General features: G+C 41.1%; 1 protein-coding gene across 1 annotated transcript in view; it reads left to right on the top strand.

The window, feature by feature from the left end:
• QSER1 (glutamine and serine rich 1) overlaps nucleotides 1–22,652 on the top strand; it is a 38,246-nt gene that overhangs the window by 5,562 nt on the left and 10,032 nt on the right. Inside the window, exons 2-6 of the mRNA XM_082191300.1 lie at nucleotides 12,706–12,809; nucleotides 13,536–13,697; nucleotides 15,712–19,371; nucleotides 20,551–20,822; nucleotides 22,140–22,256. Of these exons, the coding sequence (XP_082047426.1) occupies nucleotides 12,706–12,809; nucleotides 13,536–13,697; nucleotides 15,712–19,371; nucleotides 20,551–20,822; nucleotides 22,140–22,256 (4,315 nt within the window). The remainder of the gene's footprint in view (nucleotides 1–12,705; nucleotides 12,810–13,535; nucleotides 13,698–15,711; nucleotides 19,372–20,550; nucleotides 20,823–22,139; nucleotides 22,257–22,652) is intronic.

The raw sequence follows: 22,652 nt of genomic DNA on the forward strand, positions 1-22,652 counted from the left end.
GGGGTACTACTACTACTACTAATAATAATAATAATAATAATAATAATAATAATAAAGCTCTGGGGCCAGCTGGAGAATGCATAGATAAGCAGCAGCAGCAGCTGTTCTACCCCCCCCACCAGCTGTTAAGTGGGGAGGCTGAGCAGCGTAAACAAAACAAAGCCCCACTGCGCCTCTGGTCTCTGTGGGGCTTCCTCTGTCCTCACTGACATCCACTTTGGGCTCCAGGTGGGGTCACCATGAGAGCCATGAGGACTCTCCAGCTCTCTCCTGTCATTTCTGGGTATGAATTGAATTATTTATTTATTTCCCATGGCCACATGCGAGTAGAATGTGCATAAGTGTGTGTGTGGGGGGGGTGCCTGTATATACATTCATATGCTAACATGTAGCACGGAAGTCCTGTAAGTACATACAAATCACTATTTTGGGGTAATCCTGTATCATATTAAAACTGAGTTGACTACCTGAGCTCCTTATTAAGGGGGGAAAGTGTGACCTGCAACAAGATGTTATAAGATACTTTCCTGTCCTAATAGGATCGATCCATTTTATGGGCTGGCCATGCCCTCTTATAGCAAGTTGTTCCATTTGCCCCTACCCTGGTTTTTGCATTGCCCCTGGTTTTCCATTTTTTCTTTTCCAGGTAAGAGTCAACATTCATGGCTACTGAGTATGATTGTGTTTTTTTAAGCTGGGTTTTTGTTTGTTTGTGGGCAGGGGGTGCACCTGTTATGTATTGGTGACGTTTTATTATACTTTTTAAACCTTGGGAATTCAGCTAAGCATTCTTTAAAAATAGAATAAACTAATATATTATTATTATTAGGGACGCGGGTGGTGCTGTGGGTTAAACCACAGAGCCCTAGGGCTTGTCGATCAGAAGGTTGACGGTTCGAATCCCCGCGACAGGGTGAGCTCCCGTTGCTCAGTCCCAGCTCCTGCCAACCTAGCTGTTTGAAAGCATGTCAAAGTGCAAGTAGATAAATAGGTACTGCTCCGGCAGGAAGTTAAACGGTGTTTCCGTGCACTGTTCTGGTTTCTCCAGAAGCAGCTTACCGTATTTTTCGCTCTATAAGACGCACCAGACCACAAGACGCATCTAGTTTTTGGAGGAGGAAATCAAGAAAAAAAATATTCTGAATCTCAGAAGCCAGAACAGCAAGAGGGATCGCTGTGCAGCGAAAGCAGCAATCCCTCTTGCTGTTCTGGCTTCTGGGATAGCTGCACAGCCTGCATTCGCTCCATAAGACGCACACACATTTCCCCTTACTTTTTAGGAGGGAAAAAGTGAGTCTTATAGAGCAAAAAATACAGTAGTTATGCTGGCCACATGACTTGGAAAAACTGTCTGCAGACAAACATCGGCTCCCTCGGCCAGTAAAGCAAGATGGCCACAACTCCAGAGTCGTTCACAACTGGACTTAACTGTCAGGGGTCCTTTAACTTTACCTTTAAACTAATATTTAGAAGAACAAGTCTTGCTGAAGGAGAACCAGCATTGCTTCTGCAAGGGTGATTCCTGTCTCACTGACCTTTCAAGAGTTCTTTTGAAAATGTCAGCAAACCTATAGAAAGAGGTGATCCAGGCAGCATTGTGTTCTTAGACTTTAAAAAATCTTTTAATGAGGTCCTTCACCAAAGACACCTGAGAAAGCTTAGCATTCATGGGCAGGTCCTATATTAGAAAGGGAGTGATGATGATAATGAGAAGCAGCTGTGATTTGGCTGCAGAGAGTAACTAGGAGATAATCAGATCTGGGTGGGGTTTTGGTTTTTTGCAAATCAGCTGTGGAGAATGTGCTTCAAGTTTAAAGCAGTTTGACTTTTTTAGTCTAGATGACAGAGGTGTACATTGTGTGAGCTGACAATTCAATGAAATACTGGTTTGTTTACACAGAAGACAATATTTACTTCCTGCGTATCCAAATATATCACATGTGGTGAACATTACTACCTATTGTGCCCTGAGATAATAGAGCATTTTAGTAGCTGCCTACTACTATTTGCATTGTACTATTCATGTACATAAGACTCCTATCAGCAACACAAGATGTGGTCACAATTTGATACTTATGCTGATATTAAAATTAATGATATTAATGGGGGACTTCAATTACCCAGATATTTGTTGGACGTCAAACTCAGCCAAGAGCATAAGGTCAAACAGATTCCTCACTGGCCTTGCAGACAACTTCATTGTCCAGAAAGTGGGAGAAGCAACAAGAGGAACAGCCATTTTAGATCTGGTCCTAACCAATGTTGATGACCTGGTTAGTGGGGTAGAAGTGGAAGGATCATTAGGCGCGAGTGATCATGCTCTTCTGAAGTTTACTATACAGCGGAAAGGAGTAGCCAAGCATACTAGGACTCAATTTCTTGACTTTAAGAAAGCCGACTTCATAAAACTTAGGGAAGTGCTGGGTGAGATCCCATGGACAACAATACTAAAAGGAAAGGGAGTTCATGATGGCTGGGAGTTTGTTAAGAGGGAGATACTAAAAAGCACAACGTCAGGCAATACCAATGAGACGGAAACATGGAAGGTGCCTAAAGAAGCCAGGGTGGCTATCTAAAGAACTTTTAACTGAATTAAGATTAAAAAAGGATGTGTACAAAAAATGGAAAAGGGGGGAAACCACCAAAGAGGAATTCAAACAAATAGCCAGCACGTGTAGACACAACGTCAGAAAAGCTAAAGCACAGAATGAACTCAGGCTTGCTAGAGAGGTTAAAAGCAACAAAAAAGGCTTTTATGGGTATGTTCGTAGCAAAAGGAAGAACAAAGAAACAGTGGGGTCACTCAGAGGAGAAGATGGTGAAATGCAAACAGGGGACACAGAAAGGGCTGAACTACTCAATGCCTTCTTTGCCTCAGTCTTCTCCGATAAAGAAAACAATGCCCGACCTGAAGAATTTGGAGCAAATGATTCAGCAAAGGAAACACAGCCCAGAATAACTAAGGAGATAGTACAAGAATATTTGGCTACTTTAGATGTATTCAAGTCTCCAGGGCCAGATGAACTGCATCCAAGAGTATTAAAAGAACTGGCAGATGTGATCTCAGAACCACTGGCAGTCATCTTTGAGAATTCCTGGAGAACAGGCGAAGTCCCGGCAGACTGGAGGAGGGCAAATGTCCCTATTTTCAAAAAGGGGAAAAGAGAGGACCCAAACAATTACCGCCCAGTCAGTCTGACATCAATACCAGGGAAGATTCTGGAGCAGATCATTAAGCAAACAGTCTGTGAGCACCTAGAAAGGAATGCTGTGATCACCAATAGTCAGCATGGATTTCTGAAAAATAAGTCATGTCAGACTAACCTGATCTCGTTTTTTGACAGAATTACAAGCCTGGTAGATGAAGGGAACGCAGTGGATGTAGCCTACCTTGATTTCAGCAAGGCATTTGACAAGGTGCCCCATGATATTCTTGTAAAGAAGCTGGTAAAATGCGGTCTTGACTATGCTACCACTCAGTGGATTTGTAACTGGCTGGCTGACCGAACCCAAAGGGTGCTCATCAATGGTTCCTCTTCATCCTGGAAAAGAGTGACTAGTGGGGTGCCACAGGGTTCTGTCTTGGGCCCGGTCTTATTCAACATCTTTATCAATGACTTGGATGATGGACTCAAGGGCATCCTGATCAAATTTGCAGATGACACCAAACTGGGAGGGGTGGCTAACACCCCAGAGGACAGGATCACACTTCAAAACGACCTTGACAGATTAGAGAACTGGGCAAAAATAAACAAGATGAATTTTAACAGGGAGAAATGTAAAGTATTGCACTTGGGCAAAACAAATGAGAGGCACAAATACAAGATGGGTGACACCTGGCTTGAGAGCAGTACATGTGAAAAGGATCTAGGAGTCTTGGTTGACCACAAACTTGACATGAGCCAACAGTGTGACGCGGCAGCTAAAAAAGCCAATGCAATTCTGGGCTGCATCAATAGGAGTATAGCATCTAGATCAAGGGAAGTAATAGTGCCACTGTATTCTGCTATGGTCAGACCACACCTGGAGTACTGTGTCCAGTTCTGGGCACCACAATTCAAGAAGGACACTGACAAACTGGAACGTGTCCAGAGGAGGGCAACCAAAATGGTCAAAGGCCTGGAAACGATGCCTTATGAGGAACGGCTAAGGGAGCTGGGCATGTTTAGCCTGGAGAAGAGGAGGTTAAGGGGTGATATGATAGCCATGTTCAAATATATAAAAGGATGTCACATAGAGGAGGGAGAAAGGTTGTTTTCTGCTGCTCCGGAGAAGCGGACACGGAGCAATGGATCCAAACTACAAGAAAGAAGATTCCACCTAAACATTAGGAAGAACTTCCTGACAGTAAGAGCTGTTCGACAGTGGAATTTGCTGCCAAGGAGTGTGGTGGAGTCTCCTACTTTGGAGGTCTTTAAGCAGAGGCTTGACAACCATATGTCAGGAGTGCTCTGATGGTGTTTCCTGCTTGGCAGGGGGTTGGACTCGATGGCCCTTGTGGTCTCTTCCAACTCTATGATTCTATGATTCTAAAATAACATCAAACTTCTGGGTAGATGCAGCAGGCACCATAAGCATTTCCTCAAAGCTCTGTGTGGCAGATACAGGGTTTGGTGCCATATTGAGGTTACCTGTGTGCTGTTACTTGCCCTTAAAGAGTAAGACATCCTAAGGGCTGTGGAGACATCCTAAGACATCCTCGGAATTTTTTCCTTGGCTTTTTAGTGGCATTGATATTTACAGACAGAAATAGTTCTGCTGTACTTACTAAGCATAGAATCTAGATCTCTAAGTACAATGCAAATTACCATTTGTGCAGTATGGTTGGGACTGCAAGATAAGTAAATGTTTGTATTTTCTGTCACTCACTCTAGTTATGCTTTGCAGACAGAGATGTCTGTTTAAAAAAAAGTACAGTGGGCGTCATTTATAGCTTTGCTTGGCAGATTTTGAAATCTAGTATCCAAAAGACAGAGAAAACAGACTTGATCATGCAAGATCTTGTGGATGATGAGATTTGAAGTGCTGCTTCTTCATATGAATGACAATGGAGCAGAGTCAAATGTCACCAGAAATCTTGGTTTTGTTTGTTTTTTGAGCAAGCTAATACATCTGTTTGTTCTTTTTAAAAAAAAATGCTTTTGAATGCATGACGTGTACAGATTCTGTCTTCTTAGTTCTCTTATTTATGTATGTTCTAGCAATTTCACATCCCATGTGAAGTTGAGAGGAGAAACTAAAATTGTAAATTAAACATTATATATGCCTGCTGTGCATCATATAATAAACACATGTGGATAAGCTACATAAGTCACTCTATGCATGGTTTTACCTTATTCCTAAACAAGAATTCCTCCTGTCAGTGGTCTTAGGCATTTACTACAGAGATTGGTGATTCTGGTGAATAAGGCAGCTAGATTTTATTTCAGAGATTTTATTTAATGATTTATCTAACATGTTCCTTCCAGGGAACTCAATGTCTCTTAAGTGGTTATTCTCACAACAGTCATTTGAGATATGCTAGTCTAAGGGATGATTACTGGACTCAGCTAAAAAAGTGCCATTCAACCCTAGGCCCCTCTCGTCCAAGTTTGACACACTATTCAGAACAGTACATTGGTGTTTTGTCTGTTGAGGTTTCTTTCCTGTGCCTTAGTAACATGCAAAATATTCAGCATGGACAGGGTTGCCTGAACTCAGAGGTGAATAGGGACCGAGTTGCAGGAAATAGGGAGCTGAGAAAATCAAGATCGCCCGACTACTTCATGAAACGCGTGTCAGATTGCTAGTCTTCTGGACACTTTGTAAATATATTTAAGGGCGTTTGGCCTTTTTGCTTTGTAGCTTTCAGATTGTTACAGAATAAATCATGGCATTTCCTGATGGATTTTGCCAACTTAATTTTTGCAAGGCTAGAGGCGACAGGTCTAATATGAATTAAGTTTGGCGCTGTCATTGTTCCCATTGTCTGTGTGCAATAGCCCATAATGATAGTGGGGTCATCCAAAATTTGTACTTTGGGCAGATTGTAAGTGCTGAAAACTAAGTGAACTTGCTCCAAATTATATAGTGCAAAATCTGCCAGAATGCCATATCTTAGTACTTACCTAGCGGATGTGGAGAATATACGCACAGTTTCAGATGCGACAGAATTAAGACCCCTTTAGCTGGCATTTTGCTTAAAAACGTTTTTTCTCTTGGCCATGTGTTGTTGTTTTTCTTGAAATTGTTCATTAACATAAGTGTACCATTAAAAGTGGTATCAGTTCTGTACTGGTTCTAGATTCTTTCTCTGCTTTTCCAATTGTCTTTTTTACTCTTTGTTAACCAGTTATAGATAGGCTTTCCAAACTTGCAATTCCTTTCCTTTTGCTGAATTTGTTTATTGTCTTGCAAAAACACCTGTACAGTGGTACCTCGGATTATATATGCTTCAGGTTACATACGCTTCAGGTTACAGACTCTGCTAACCCTGAAATAGTACCTCGGGTTAAGAACTTTGCTTCAGGATGAGAACAGAAGTTGCGTGGCGGCAGCGAGAGGCCCCATTAGCTAAAGTGGTGCTTCAGGTTAAGAACAGTTTCAGGTTAAGAACGGACCTCTGGAACAAATTAAGTATGTAGCCCGAGGTACCACTGTATAGTACAGTATACCTCCCAAGACGCTGCTTATGTGTGCCAAGCTGTGCAGTGGTACCTCTGTTCAAGAACTTAATTCGTTCTGGAGGTCCATTCTTAACCTGAAACTGTTCTTAACCTGAGATACCACTTTAGCTAATGGGGCCTCCTGCTGCTGCCGCCACCACGCAATTTCTGTTCTCATCCTGAAGTAAAGTTCTTAACCCGAGGTACTATTTCTGGGTTAGCGGAGTCTGTAACCTGAAGCGTCTGCAACCTGAAGCATCTGTAACCTGAGGTACCACTGTAATAGGCTCATATGTATTGCCATCATGTAATTGTTTTGTGGTAGTCTAGAAAGCTGATTAACTGTGCACTTGAGTTGTCTAGTGGCATGCAAGTGGTATCGAGTTGTATTGAGGCAGGAAATTGCACTGTTTTTAGATGCAGTAGAGATGGACAAGATCTTGAAAACCACATTACAGTTAAGCACCCTTTTGAAATGATCTGGGCATGCTTTGTTCTCTCTCTGTGTGTAGATATATATGTATATTTGAAGAAGGTAATACAAACCGAGTTTGTATTGGTTTTCTGAGGTGACCATAAATCGTCTTTCACAGCATGTTTGTGAACTATTGGTTATCCTGTACATGTATTTTATTCCATCTGGTGTACATAGGAACAACAGCAAGTTATTTGAGCCTAATATGCTGTATATTTTCCCAAAATGTATGACAGATAATAGTTAATTCATCCTACAGAAGTGAATGGGATCCATTGACTTTTTTTTTAACATAGGAGGAGCATATATAGTTTGGCATGATAGTGAGAGAGGGGTAAAGCCTGGCAGTAGCCCTGGGCCAGGCTTCCTCAACCCCGACCCTCCAGATGTTTTGAGACTACAATTCCCATCACCCCTGACCACTGCTCCTGCTAGCTGGGGATCATGGGAGTTGTAGGCCAAAAACATCTGGAGGGCTGAGTTGAGGAAGCCTGCCCTAGGCACTGGTGCTGGGGTGAGGCTTTGCCACCACCTCAATGGTATTCTCAAATTTAGCACAGAAATATATATGCCGTTAGTAGCATATGTTCTATTCTCAGAATCAAAGCATTGCTGTGGGTAGAGCAGAAACAACCGTGTAGCAAAAATAAAAATAATGTACTCATTCCTTGCTTCTGATCATTGTTTAGATGACATTGCCATCTTTAAAGAATAAGTCCATTCATTTCTCTTCCTGGAAATCAGTGTCTTCTGTAAATAAATCAAATGTGTGGTTTTTTTGCCAGGTATAGCCTCGACAAGCCTTTCTTTTGTTCTGAGACACCATCATTTCAATTGGTTGGTCATCAGCTTCTTAGTAGAATTCATCCTGTGGGCCTACCTTACCAAAAGAATTCTTCAGAAAAGCTGTTCCTGCCCTTTGTTACGTTAATTGTTGGAGATATTGACAGAGCAACTGGCTGCAGATACTCATTTGCATACCCAAGGGAGTCATATTTGCTGGAATGGCTGGCTGTTTTTTTTAGTTCTGTATTGCTTTGTTACCACATGACGGGGGTCACATGACAAAGGTGCTCAAAATCCTATGACATAAAGGAACTGAAATTAATTAACTGAATAGAAAATGAATTGAAAATGAATTCCCAATTACCCCTCTCCATTAATTTAATACTGCCTGCCTTCTCAGTTGCCTTTTAAAGAACACACACCCAATTAATGATGCTCATCAAGAGTGCTGCTTTTTAAATCTCACAGCCAGCTCCTGGAGGCATACAGGGTGGGAAAGGATTGAGGGCAGTAGGAGAGAGCATCACCTTCGTTCCCCATGAGTACTAGGGACTGGGAAAAGGAATGTGCACATGAAGTCAACCAGCTACCACTTCTGCCTGAGAGATCGAGTCTTATCCTTCATCAGTTCCATGAGTAGTGATGGCACTGAACAAACCATTGCCATTGAGAGCAGATCAGAACATGCCAGAAATGGAAAGAAGCACTTTGATCTGACCTGAACTGTTGTTGTTTTTTAAGAGTTCTGGCAAAGCATTGGAACATACCGGAATACTCCTTCCTGTTTCTGGAGTGCTGCGAACTCAGCACCACCAAAGCCAATGTTGTTTGGCAGAGCTAAATTTGTTTAGCAGGGTGGTGGGTCTTTAAAAAAGCTTCTCAGGACATATCAGGCACGTGGCCTGGTGGTGCACTGTCACTGATACATACAATTCTTCATGAAATGATGGAACAAATGTACTATACAGTTGTACCTCGGAAGTCGAACAGAATCCATTCTGGAAGTCCATTCGACTTCCAAAATGTTCGACTTCCAAAGCGTGTCTTCTGATTGGCTGCAGGAAGCTCCTGCAGCCAATCAGAAGCCCCGTCGGACATTCGGCTTCCAACATAATGGCCGGAACACTCAATTCCAGTTTTTGATCGTTTGGGAGTCGGAACATTCAACTCCCAAGGCGTTTGGGTGCCAAGGTACAATTGTATACTGTGTTAGCCTGGTTTCACATAACTAAAAACAATCTGGATGACAGTATGACTTGCCTTCAGTTGGACTGGGCTAATGGAATATCTGTAATAATACTTTCTATCCAGTCCCTTAGTTAGCCCTGATGCCTTTTTTTACAGGAGTTTTCTTCCCTCAGGCTATTGAAAGGCAAGTCAACCTAACAACTGAGCTTTCTGTGGCTTTGTTACTTATCTTCTCTTCAGCACCAATACAATCAGCAAGTGATGCTAAACAAAAGGTTACTTCTTTTCTCTTCCCTTAGTTGGAGCACAATCCAAAGTTCGTTTTCTTAGAGAGAACTGGTATGATTTGGATTGTAGCTTTACTTAAATTAAAACTGAACTCCGGTTTAGATTGATAAAAGTGCTTCTGTCACTCTTAACCAGAATGTTAAATGTTTTAGTTTGAGGGGGTATCCTCAAATCCATGTCAGTTTCAGAACATTGTTGTTCCTCAGATGCTCACTGACAATAAGGAGCATCTCTGGAGAGTGCTGGCAGATGGTGCAAATTGTGAGTAGCGAAGCTGAGAAATGTTCTTTTCCTTTCTAATCCAGAATTAAATTGGGCGGGGGGAGTCTTGCCTCCCTACGGACCCAGATGGGTGACATAAGCCCTTTGTTTTTCTTAGTGTGAATGGCTTCTGTTGCCATCAGTGTAAGAAAGGGAAGTACAGTCATACCTCTGGTTATGTCCGCTTCATGTTACGTTCTTTCAGGTTACGTCCCACGGCGACCCGGAAGTACCGGAAAGGGTTTCTTCCAGGTTTCGCCGCATGCACAGGTGCGCAAAATGACGTGCATTCACAGAAGTGGCGAATTGTGACCTGCGCATGCGCAGACGCGCCGCTGCAGGTTGCGCTCTTTTCATGTTGCAAACAGGCAACCAGAGGTACCACTGTATAGGGGGCTTCTACATCAACTTTCTTCCTAATAGCAGCCCAACAATTCTCTCCCTCTCTCTTTCTCAAAAAAAAGCCACTGGAGGCTTCATGCTGCAGAACTTTTGCTCTTTTTTACTGTTGGTTTGCTCTGCAGGTTAATGCCTCTGTAGGCTGCCCCCCCCCCTGCCGCCGCCTCTTGTATCATTTTTGTAACTGAACTAACTATCAAATTCAGCAGATTCCTGACATGACAATGTAGATTTTTCTTAAGGGTGTGTCTGCTTTGGATTTCTTAGTTTTATTAGCTGATGTAAAGAGTGGGGATGTAAAAGAGATGACTAATTTTTAAAAAGTTTTCAAAAATAGTATTATCTTATTTAAATGTAGATTTACTTCCGTGATGCTTCTGGCACCTGCCTCTGCCTGGTTTTCAGATTCCTCTTCCCATTGCAGATATCTGTGCCGCAACACAAGCATTTGCTGAGGATTTTTAGTGGCCACAGTTGAGAGGAAGATGCAGTCTCATTTCCCAGAACAGTTAAAATTCACACGACTCTAGATCGAGTCCGTAATGCCAAATAATATGTAATGTATACAATGCAGTCCAGAGTCTCATAAGTTCTCTGCTCAAGCCTTCGCATTCATTCATTGAGGATGGAAGTTGCTCCTTCAATTGATGAAGGTGTTTATGTTCTCTTGTTTTGGTTGTTTGCATATAGGTGCTCCAAATGTTTACTGGAAATACAGTATAAGTTTTGTGGAGTACAATAGTTTTGAGAAAGAACACAAGTTGAGATGCTGGTGCAATTCTGTTAGCTCTTTCTAACAAAGTACATGTTATTTTAATAATAATGTGGTTTTGACCCTTCTAACATTTGGAGGTTCCCATAACATTCTCTTGTTTATTGTTAAACATTAGTTAGGCAGCACCTAAAGGAAGTGGAAAAATACTAAATTTGTATTTTTTCAAATTGTGCATAAAGTAGAAGAATGACTAAGCACTTGTTTAAGATGTGCATAATAGTCCAATATGTGTCTTTTAGTACAGTATAGATTTTCAAAGTAGAGTGATTCCAGTAGCTCAGTACTGGTGTCAAAAGCAAAAGATACTGCATAGTTTATAATAGCTCCTTTTCTTTTATATGACATGCATGTTTCTGCCACACTAATATATCAATAATACCATTTCACATTAAACGTACCTTATTTATGGTTACATTCAAATTGTAACAGATTTTTAAAGAAACTTAAGTATTTTTCTTAACATAACTGCTTTTGCTCTTTTGTAACACAAATTTGAATTTGACATTTTTAATTGCCACTAAAATTATTGCTATTGAAAGTTGAGAACTAAGGATCATTCTTCAGTAAGTACTATGTTTTGGTTGGACAACATACAGCCCACATCTAACCATTACATCTTTCATGTAGCATTATTTTCAGGTGGTGGGTATGCAGTCCCCACCGCCACCAAAACAAACCTGTCCTGGTATATTTTCATGTTTGCATTTCTTAACAGGAACCTACTCTGTGCATAGGGACGTGGGTGGCACTGTGGTCTAAACCACAGAGCATAGGGCTTGCCAATAAGAAGGTCGGCAGTTCGAATCCCCATGACAGGGTGAGCTCCCCTTGCTCAGTCCCTGCTCCTGCCCACCCAGCAGTTTGAAGCACATCAAAGTGCAAGTAGATAAATAGGTACTGCTCCGGTGGGAAGGTAAACGGCGTTTTCGTGTGCTTCTCTGGTTTGCCAGAAGCGGCTTAGTCATGCTAGCCACATGACCCAGAAGCTGTACACCTGTTCCCTCGGCCAGTAAAGCAAGATGAGCGCCACAACCCCAGAGTCGTCCACGACTTTACCTTTACGTTTACCCTGTGCATAGTCACCACTTCCTCTTGTTTGTTTCACCTCTGACGTGGGGGAGACCAGACAACCATGAAGGGAAATGTGGAAGAGGTTCATATCAGTGTCAAGGGGGCCACTGTGCTCTGGCAAGTGTGGTGGATCCTTGACCTCTTCCCCAACCTTGGAATTGGAGGGAAAAAGCAAGGATCCTCTTGCAGTTGCACTGCACTTTAGAGGCATTCAAAACAAATGTGGAGACCATCACCCTTCTCCAACCTACCCAGTCTTCAGGGTTAGGGGAAGGGGGGGGGAGCTTAAGCAGTGGGAGTTGGGCTTCTGGGGCACAGCCCTCCCAAGGAGAACATCAAGCAAGCAAACTCAAAAAAGAAAAACCCTCCCCAAATTTCCAAACCACACACGCTGCCCTATCCTGCACACATTTTCTAATTTTATTTGAACTCGGAGAAGCTCTGCAAACATTTTATGTGATTGAGGTCTCCAGAACTCAAGAGAACTTTAATCCAAAAATATAGCTATGGATACTGCCCATATGTGTCTAGGAAGAAATAAAATAAGTCAAGGAAACAAATCTCTGTTTTGATATGTTAATGTTTTAAAAGTTATTTTGTTGGTTTGGTAAACTAAAGCAGCTTTCTTGATCAGTTTGTTGATGCAAAGTTGGGTAAAGAATTGGCACTACTACAGATCAGTAACTCCTGAACCGCTAAAGTTCCTGTTCTTTTGAGGTTATTTTGCTTTATCCCTTTTTATGTGATTGTCAGACTTATCGTTGTCATGTTGTTGTTTTCACTAATTTTACGTGTTATAACTTTTACTTTCCCCCCAGTTTAAGCTATGGAGGAGGGCATTCATCCGAAACAGATTTTCACAGGCAAACATATACAACTTCCCACCAGCTTCCTGCATACGCCACTACTTCCCTACCCGCCGGTAATAATTCTCTGTGAATCTTCAGTTTAAATGGATATGTTTCTCAGTTTTGTATAAAATCAATTATAAATTTCTAGCACACTTCTAGCAGATGACTTAGATGCTCACAAGGGATAGATAAAGGAGAATGTTTTGAGGAATGTGCATTATCCTGGTAGTGCTATTATGCACTTCAGCAAATAAAAATGTTTTTAAAAAACATTTCATAAATTAATGTTTTAAGTAATTTCTGTTTCCCTGTTACCACCTTACCTGCATGACTAGCTGTCAAATTTCTGAAGAGTGTGAACCTTTTTTGGAAGGAGAGTGAAGTGTACAGCTATTTTAAAGGCACAGCTACAGATAATCTGCTCACTATTCTTATGCTAATTACATTTAGATGTCAAGGGCTGTTCATGTGGACTGTTCAATCTTTAAAAAATGCGAGTTAAAAGATGAGCATATAATTGATGTTGAAACTGATGGTGCTACAATTCACATACATTTGAAGTTTATTTAGATAATCTCCACTTCCATTATCCCAGTATCTCAATACATTCTTCTGTCTTTCGTCCCCCATTAATTCCTTGTTTGACTGAGAGATCGTAATTTACCGAAGATTAGCCAGCAAGTCTTATGGTTGAGTTACGTGTCCATTGAATGTATGGCTGCACACTTAAACGTGCAGCATATTGTGTAATGTGTAGTTTTTTGTGCTCAGACTCATATGTGATTTGTTTGTTCCAGGCCTTTCTGGGATTTTTGATAACACTATGCACAGCAGCAATAACAACACTAAAGATACATCAGTTATGAATTTTCTCTCTGCAATTGAATCCCGCAATGCTCAGGCTGTTTCTTCAGGAACTACTCTCTTGCCACAGTTCAGAGCTCCAACATGGCAGCAAGGTGACATTTTCCTAATTTTCAGAACTTAAGTCTGTTGTTTATCTATAGATAAGTAAATAAATATATGAAATATTAGTATCATAGAGAAATTAAGAGAGAATGTTTGTTTTTAATTGTTTTAATTTTGTTTTGCATTTCTAGGGAAATATTTTCATTTTTAGTGTTTTAAGTCTTTAATAAACATCTATTTTGACAACCACATTTACTTCAAAAGGTACTGCATTTGTGCCTAACTGCTATTTGTATCTAGGTATTGCTCTTTAATCAGTATATAATCCAGTTATAAACACTTAACGTTGGATCTCTTCCTGCAAAACTGATCTAACTTCCTTGCAGGACAAAACTGGTAATTGAACTTCTATGAAAATATTAGTCTTGGTTCAGTTTAGCATGTGGGCTCTCAGGGCTGATGGTGTGTCCATATGCAGTCAGAAGTCCTTGATGTCTTCAACCTATACGTTTGCATTGCAAAAAGCTAGCAAAAAATCAATGGCTTGCTAACATAGTTGCACACTTGTTAGCAGGGACCGTCATGGTTGCAGTCTCTCTCCCCTGTGAACAATAATGTATAAATACAATATTGCATTTATTGAAGAACTTGCAAGGTAATAAGAAGCACATCAGAAACTCCGAAAGACCTAGTGCCATTCAACTATATGTTGATAAAACACATAAAAACCCTAAAAATAGACAAGAATATGTTGTATATGTGTCACAGGTCACATCTAAGGCATTTAGCTAAAACAAAAGTCCTGGCATATTGTTCTCTTGAAAGAGGTCCTGCATTCAAGATTAGCTCTATTAAATCAGTTGTGACATTCTTTGAAATGGAACATTCTTTGAAATTGGGCCGATTTTTTATAGCGGTGGGAGAGTTTCGCAAACTGATCCTAAATAGAATACAAGTAGTTCGTATTGACTTCAGTATAGTTTTAAATTGAATATATTGGTGGCTATTTTAATAAAGTTATTTGTATTTCTCCAACATAAAATAAATAATAGTAACACAATAAGAAGTAATAAAAGTAGTAGATTAGAACATTTTTAAAATACGACAAATTGGCACAGTAAAATTTAAAAGAGGAATCCCAATGTATTTCAAGGGGGCAGGGGGCATTTCACAGTCTCGGTGCCTCTATTGGAAAGGCTCTGTCTCAAGAACCTTCCTGTTAATTTAGCATAATGTCACATAAGGGTAGGACCATGAGAGCTTCAGATACAGATCTCAAGTGACAAACAGGCTCAGCTGGGAGCAGTGGACCCTAAATTAACATGGCTCCAATATTTTTAGAGCTTTAAAGATTAAACAAGCAATTTAAATTGAATCTTGAAACGGTCAGCAAATATGGTTGAGGCATAATTAGAATAATACACTCCAACCTCGTGTGTCCTACATAACATTCTGGATTCCTTGTTTTAGACCATTTGTAGTTTCTGAACTGTCATTAAAGGCAGCCTCACGTAGAAAGCTTTACAACAGTCTGGCCTGGAGGTGCTAGCATGTGGATAACTAAGACAGTACTGATTTCTCCAGAAAATACTTTTAATTGGATCAACAGTGGATCTGGTTTTTAAAAAAAGTGCTTATTGCCGCTGCACCACTTGAATATCCAGGGAAAGCATCAGATCAAGAAACACCCCCCACGGTGCTCCTGATCCAGAGTACACTCTTACCAAAAACAAGCTCTATAACCTCTTTCAGTTTGCCACATTTATTGCACAGTAATACGTTAATCTTATATGGATTAGGTTTAGTTTGCAGGCACTTGTTCCTGAATTGCCACCATATAAGCAGGATAGCAGAGGCTACCCAAAACAAATTCCAGGAAGACACATGATTTCACCATCCTCTTTTATATTAATAGAATATAAGTTTTGCTGGTTCCAAATGCAGTGGTTAAATAATTCTTATTAGGTCCAAGTTGGAAAAAAATGGTTACGTATGTTCTTATTTCACTATTGAGTAGTCACTCCCCTTTTTTATCAGTGTCTTTTTCCCCTTTTTTTAAAACAGGCATGCATTCATCAACTGAGCTTTTTGTTACTGGAGCCTTGCCAGCTTCTGGGACGTTTCCACCAACTTCAGCCTATCAGCATCCTAACACTTTCAGCAGTAGAAACTTTGCTGCTACTCCTTCTCTAACACTTCAAGATGCAACTTTCAGTCCGACATCAAATGGTCTTCTTAGTGCTCATGACCCTTTATTGCAGATCAAGACATCCCAGAGCACAGTTCCCACAGCGCTGGCCTTTGAGCGCCTGGGCGGTTCTGTGTTAAGTACCAGCATACCACCACAGTCTTCAACATATCGCTCTGCTCAGGAGTCTGCACCCCATCTCTTGCAGCCACAGTTCAGTTTGTTGCCTTCATCACTTGGAGGAGCTCAGCAGGCTCCACAAGTATATAGTTCACCTCTGTTTACTGGTTCCACTGCCTCAATTGAAAGAGCCCTGCAGCGAGAATGTAGTGTTATTAAGCACCATCAGCGGCCTTCGAGCACACAGTCTGTTCAGGCACAACTGACTGGTTCACAGCATTCCTTACACAACTATTTATCAAGTGCAAGTGGAAATGATTTTCAGGATACATCCCGTCAGTCTTCCCTATCTTGTAGCCCAGTCGATGATTCTACTCAGGTGAGCAATGGGAGACCCCAGCAAAAGACCTCTCAAGTTTCAGTAGAACTTGCTCAGTCATACACATCAGCGATTCCATCACCTGGTTTTCCATCTGTTTCCACTACAAAAGCAAAACACTGCTCTACGAAGCAGCCACCAAGATCAACAAAGACTCCTAAGCCACAAAGCATTGCCCCTACTGTGCAGACGCAAAGCTTTTCCAAAACTGCACAGAGCCAGAATTCTGTAATAGCAAGTCAAGCACAAATCTATTCTACAGCACAGCTTCCAAGCCTCTTGTCAGTAAGCCAATCACAAAACTATGTTTCAACGCAATCACAGAATGTGCCATCAGTCAGTCATGCACAGGTATTCTCAGCCATCAAGGTTGAGAAGCTGCCACCACTGTACAAAACACTCGCTTTTCCTGGGCAATCACAGGCAATTGCTTCAGATAGCCAGACACTAAGCTATTCTTCTGATCAACAGGTATTAAGTTCAATTTCAAATGGCAATTACTCTGGGCAAACGGATCTTTCTTCAGTCAGCCAATCTCAAAATTACTCTTCTAGTCATTCTCAGGGTTTGTCAACCATTAGCAGATCCCAAGGTAGCTATTCATCTCAATCACAGGTTTTGTCAGTGGTTAGTCCTTCAGAAACATACACAACAGGGCAACCTTTAACATTAACGTCGCCATCTCTTCCATATTCTTCTCCACATGTTCAGAACTTGTCAGCCTCGAGCCCTCCCCAGAACTATATTTCTTTACATTCTCAGGCACAAGAGCCATCTTCTCCGCAGTCTCAAAAGTTTTTGCCAGTTGTCCAGTCAACTTCTTTTGCAGTGCCAGCTCATTCACAGGCATTGCAGAACAACAGGTCTTCCTCAGATACTAAGTTATACATCAAAAGGGAATCTGACCCTAACTTATATCAAACGTGTAAGCAAGATGAACAGTTCCCAATGCAAGATATGCAGGCATTGCAACAGCAAACATCTTTGGATTCCTCCACTCAGAGGCTAGCCGATGATGAAGTTAATGCTCAGGATACAAATTACAAAGTTTCCAAAGCAGATAATAGGTATTCTCAAAGTGTAATCAGGAGTAACTCCCGTCTTGAAGATCAAGTTGTTGGGCTTACTTTTCAGGGATCAAAAAAAGACGAAAGAATGATTAGTTCTGTGGCACAGCTCACCCAGCAAATTGGCCATATCACTAACGTAGGAAGCCATGATATTAAAAAGGCAGCTAATTTATTGCCAACAAGCCAAGTAAACGTGGATTCTAAAGAACTCAGCCAGCAGCATTCTCTTCTGCATAAAGTACATGAAGCGAAAGCATCAGAGCAACAGGGCCAAGTCATGAGCACACCCCCACAGCTTCACAGTCAAGCCATAAGACATGGCCAGCAGCTGTGTTTGCCTGGTGCACAGGTACTTCTAGAATCTGCCTGTGATTTGCAAATGCTTCAGCAGTCAATACTACAATCTGGCTTGGGCCACACGAAAGGTTCTTCACAAGTCCAGCAGCGCCTTCAGGGTTCTCAGCAGGTGACTCACCCATTCCTTCACATAGATGGTCATATGATTCAGAGTAATGGAGGACATTCTCAGCAGCAGCTTCATTCTCAGAACTCTGAAGTTATGAAAATGAACATTTCTGAACCATCAAAGCCACTACAGCAACACTTGACGTTGAAAGAGAATTTTGTGCGGCCAGATCATGAATCTAAGAATCAGTTTGTTTCCCTTAGTTCTGTATGTTTTCCAGAGTCTATGCTTCTCAACGATGAGAGGAATATACTGTCTAATGTGGAAGATATCTTGGCAGCAACAGCTGCAGCTTGTGTAGGAACAACGTCTGAATTTGCCAAATCTACGGCTAATGAAGAAAATATCCAGTCAGTTGAAAATGGGGACAATTCTAAGTCTCAGTTCCAGACAATGGATGTCAGACATGTGACTTCTAGCTTCAACAACTCATCAACTGTTGTTGGAAAGCCACTGAACATAAACAATGTTTCTTTAAATGGAGGCCAGGTTACACTAAACCTAACAGCAGTGCCTACAATGCAGCCAAAAAATAGGAGCCTTGAGCAACAACACCTTGAGACTCCTGATCACAGCATTCCTACTAGAGTTGCTACCTCAGAGCTTGAACAGAGGCACGAACAGGTTCCTGGCTTAGTTAAGCAGCAGTCTGGCATTGGTAATGAATGTGAAGATAAAAACGGTATTCATATGGATAGTACAATAAATGTAAAAGATATAGATCTTGTTTTAAGTGGTAGGGCTCGAAATGAGAGTGCCGCACCCCATGGTGTTTTTAACATGGAAAGTGACAACACTGTGACAGGAAGCAAAACTAAAGTTCCACTGCAGCCAATATCTATGCAACAACCAGGTGATGAAAATGGCAGCAGAGCTGAAGGCAAGAGCCAAGATTTATCACAAGAGGAACTTCAGAAGCAAAAGGACAGGGGGCAAAATCAGCTTAAAAATGCCAACGAAGATGGCATGCACCAGAAGCAATTGAAGCGAAGTGGACAGTGCAAACGTCAGAATTCAAGAGGAACTGAGGCTGCCTTGCCATATTCCCCTGCTCCTGAAAGCTGCCATGAAACTTACCAACATCAAGAGAAAATGAGGCAGAAAATAAAAGAGGTGGAAGAAAAACAGCCAGAAGTCAGAACAGGATTCATTGCATCTTTTTTAGATTTCTTAAAAGGTGGACCCAGGCAGCAGTTTTCAGCTCCTGCTGTGCGTGTTCCCAGTCGTGTGCGGAGACCTGTCACCCCTGTTGTTAGAGCACCTTGTCCACACCCACTTTCAAAACCTCACATGCCAGCAGCAGCAGCACCTTCTGCCCCACTTGAGAGCAGCACTGAATGTTCAAACAGAAAGGGTGATGAAGAACTGAAGAAAAATTCGGAAGCATTGCCATCGTTTTCTTCTGATGAAGATTCTGTAGGGGCTAACCAGGATCTTCAAAAGTGCATCACTTCTGCATTGTCAACTTTGGACGATGCTTCTGATAAAAAGAAAAAATCAGGTAAAGATTATTCTGTTCACAATTGGATATGTGGATCTGGTTTTAAAATAACTTAAGTAAAAGATTCAAATGATTCGCTCTTGCTTATCCCAAATGCTGTAGACAGATATCTCTATTTCACTGTTATTTAGGCAAAGCAGGATCCTGACAGGTGAAAATATACTTGGATATTTAGCTTTCTTGAAAGTGGTTGTAAGTGTTGTCACATTCCACTATCTGTATTGGGAAACAGTGGTTTTCGTTCAGTGCTGTGCAAACAGTTCCACTCATGCAACAGTGCTTCCTCCCACCACACAACCCCAAACTCTGTTCTAGAGGATCCTCTACCCCTCTGGATAAGATTTCTCCAGCACAGGGGCTGGAGAAGCCAGAAGAGGAAGGTATGTTTTTATGCACAGAAGTCTGCAATGTAAGCTGCGTTGGATACAACCTATAGGCCTGATTTAATTTGGTTTGATATAAATTCATTCTGAAAGCTTAAAAATGTTGTAATATATTTATGTGACTTTACACAATCATTCTCTTCTTAAGGGTCATTTTAATGCCTAAGCTTCTTTTTATAAAAAAAAGTTTATTTTCCCTATTCACGGTGTATAAACAGTAACACAATGAGCCATATCCTATGCAGCGCAAGATAAATAATTCACTATCTGTCCTTTTTATTAAGTAACTGTCCTTTTTATTTTAGGATGAATATTTTGTGTCCAAGTCTTACCTTTGAAAGTGTCTCCACAAAGCTAAGCTCTTGATCGTGTGTTAAGAGACAGATTCAACTTTGAAAAATCCCAGTCCACCTTAGATTTACCGCAACACATTTATCATACATATTAAAAGATGGGTGTGGTCTTGTCTGTTTGCATTCCCTTTTAGCACCTTGAGGATCCAATTTCTTCCATATGTAGTTCAAAGCAGCAAACCTTTCAAATTTGAGGGTGTCTTGATTTCTTTTGGGGCATGGTGTTGAAGCTTCAGTCTTTTTCTGGTATGCTGCACTAATTTTTAATGAAAAGTAAATATGTTAGACATACAGTAGCCTAGGATTTCAGATAGGGGATCCTCCTAATGTCATCAGTGGAACTAGCATTTTGTTCTACTCAGTAACAATTTTTAAGTGGCTTACGATAAGCTGAAAACAGTCGTTAATTGAAATATGAAAAAATGCTTGTTTTTTTACTTCAGAAATCATCAAGACTTTATCTAATGCCACCACCAATACTGTCGTAAGGAAGGAATCTTCTGAAACAACTAGTTCTGTGGCAGATTCTCAGGTGAAAATGTGTTTAGTCCAACATGAGATGGGCAGAGTTCTTACAGAACACTTAGCAAAAACACAGGCAACCTGTGCAATAGAAGGATATATTGAGGACGACGACGGAGAAAGTGGAGGCGAGGGCGTGTACAGAGAACGTGATGAATTTGTAGTGAAGATTGAAGATATAGAATTACTAAAGGTAATCAATAATTTTGCTTTGAGCAGTTTAAGAGAACACACTGATCAAAGAGTATTTCCTGCCATGTGTAAGATACCTTTTCTTGGTATCTTGTAGCTTTGACATTTCTGGTACTTTACTGTAAATATGTACAAATCTTTTCTGCTAACAAGGGACTAGCGTTTATAAATGCATATGTTACATGGAGACACAAATTGAGATCCTACTAAAACATTGTTTAGGAAATTTAACTGGTTTTGCTTGATATCTGATAGACCATGGTTTGAAATTGACCATTAAACCAGAAGTGGAAACTATAGTTTCAGTGGGTTTGTGGCGATTAATTTTGCGTGATGCCTGAGCTGACAGGCTATAGTTGTGCCCATCACTCTCTTAAAAACAAGGAAGAAAACAGCAACTCACCCTCAAAACAACTTGTCACTATCATCTCTGGGGCAGATACGACAATTCTCATTGTCGTTTACTTGTATAGTGGTACCTCCGTTTGCGAACGGGATACATTTCAGAGGTCCAGCCGTATCCTGAAGTTTTCGCAATCAGAAAAACCGCTTCTGCGCATGCGCAAGTGGCAAAACACTTCTGGGTTTGCTGCTTTCGCAACCTGAAGTTTACGCTACCCAAGGGTAATGTAACCTGACGTTCTGCTGTATTCAGATCTGCAGTAAATACTGTTTGGTTGGGTTTTGATAGTTCTATATAATTTTAGAGCATTTTCAAATGGCATTATTAAAACATTAAATTGGGGGTAGGTGTGTGTGTTTTTATTTTATTTTATTTTATTTTATTTTATTTTATTTATATACCGCCCTATACCCGTAGGTCTCAGGGTAGTTCACTGGAAATATCACAAATATGAGATATTTCCATTTGCTGTTTAGTTGTCACGACTTCAAAATAATGAAAGAGGGGCTTGTGGTAGTGTGGTGCAGTGGGTGTAGTGCTGGGTTTTCCCATGAGAAGTATTATGTTCATGTATACCAGGGGTGGCAAACCTGCTGTGGCCTATTAGATGCTGTTGGTCTCCCATTCCCATTGGCCCTGCCAGCATAGTCAATAGGGATGATGGGAGTTGTAGTCTATCAATATTTTGAGGGCCAAAGGTCTTAATTTATATGCTTGGGAAGGCCCACACCCTTCAGTTTGACCTTCAAGTGGCAATTGCAATCATTACAGTATGTGTTGAGAGCTGCTATGGAAAACATAAAATACTGTGTAAAATATACAAACTCATGAAGGTAGGGTGCAGTTGGAACTAATCACTTCAGCTGCATAAAACTAATTGAAATAGTTGCTTTTATTTGCTTTTCCCCCTTGCAGGTTGCTTTAAAAACAGGAATGGAGCCTCCAGCCATCTGGAAGGTTCAAAAAGCTTTGTTGCAGAAGTTTGTTCCTGAAGTGCGAGATGGACAGAGAGAGTTCACAGCTACTAACAGTGTACGTACAAGGATTCCACATTGATCTTGGTACTCAGCAACAAAGAACCCTGTGGCATTGTAGTCACTATGATAACAGAAGTTCTTTCATAGACCACGGGTGGCAGAAAGGAGTGTTCCTGCTGCCACCTCCTCCTTCTCCCCTTCCCAGGCATTCATTGCTTGTTCCACTCCTTGTTCATGGCGGCCATAACCTGCTGTGATGTGCAAATCAGGTAATGTGTGGTTACTAACTGTAATAATCAGAAACCACTTGAAAGGCCACTGGGTCTTTTATTCCCCCACCGAAGGATCATTTCTAATTCTCCCAGCTGTAAATGAGCACCTGACGCCTTAAGCTTCAAAAACACAGGCCAGGCACATTACATATTTTGTGCCTTTGAGCTAAACTGGAGTG

The sequence above is a fragment of the Podarcis vaucheri genome (assembly GCF_965113315.1).
Source record: "Podarcis vaucheri genome assembly, chromosome: 1".
In the NCBI taxonomy this organism is placed as follows: domain Eukaryota; kingdom Metazoa; phylum Chordata; class Lepidosauria; order Squamata; family Lacertidae; genus Podarcis; species Podarcis vaucheri.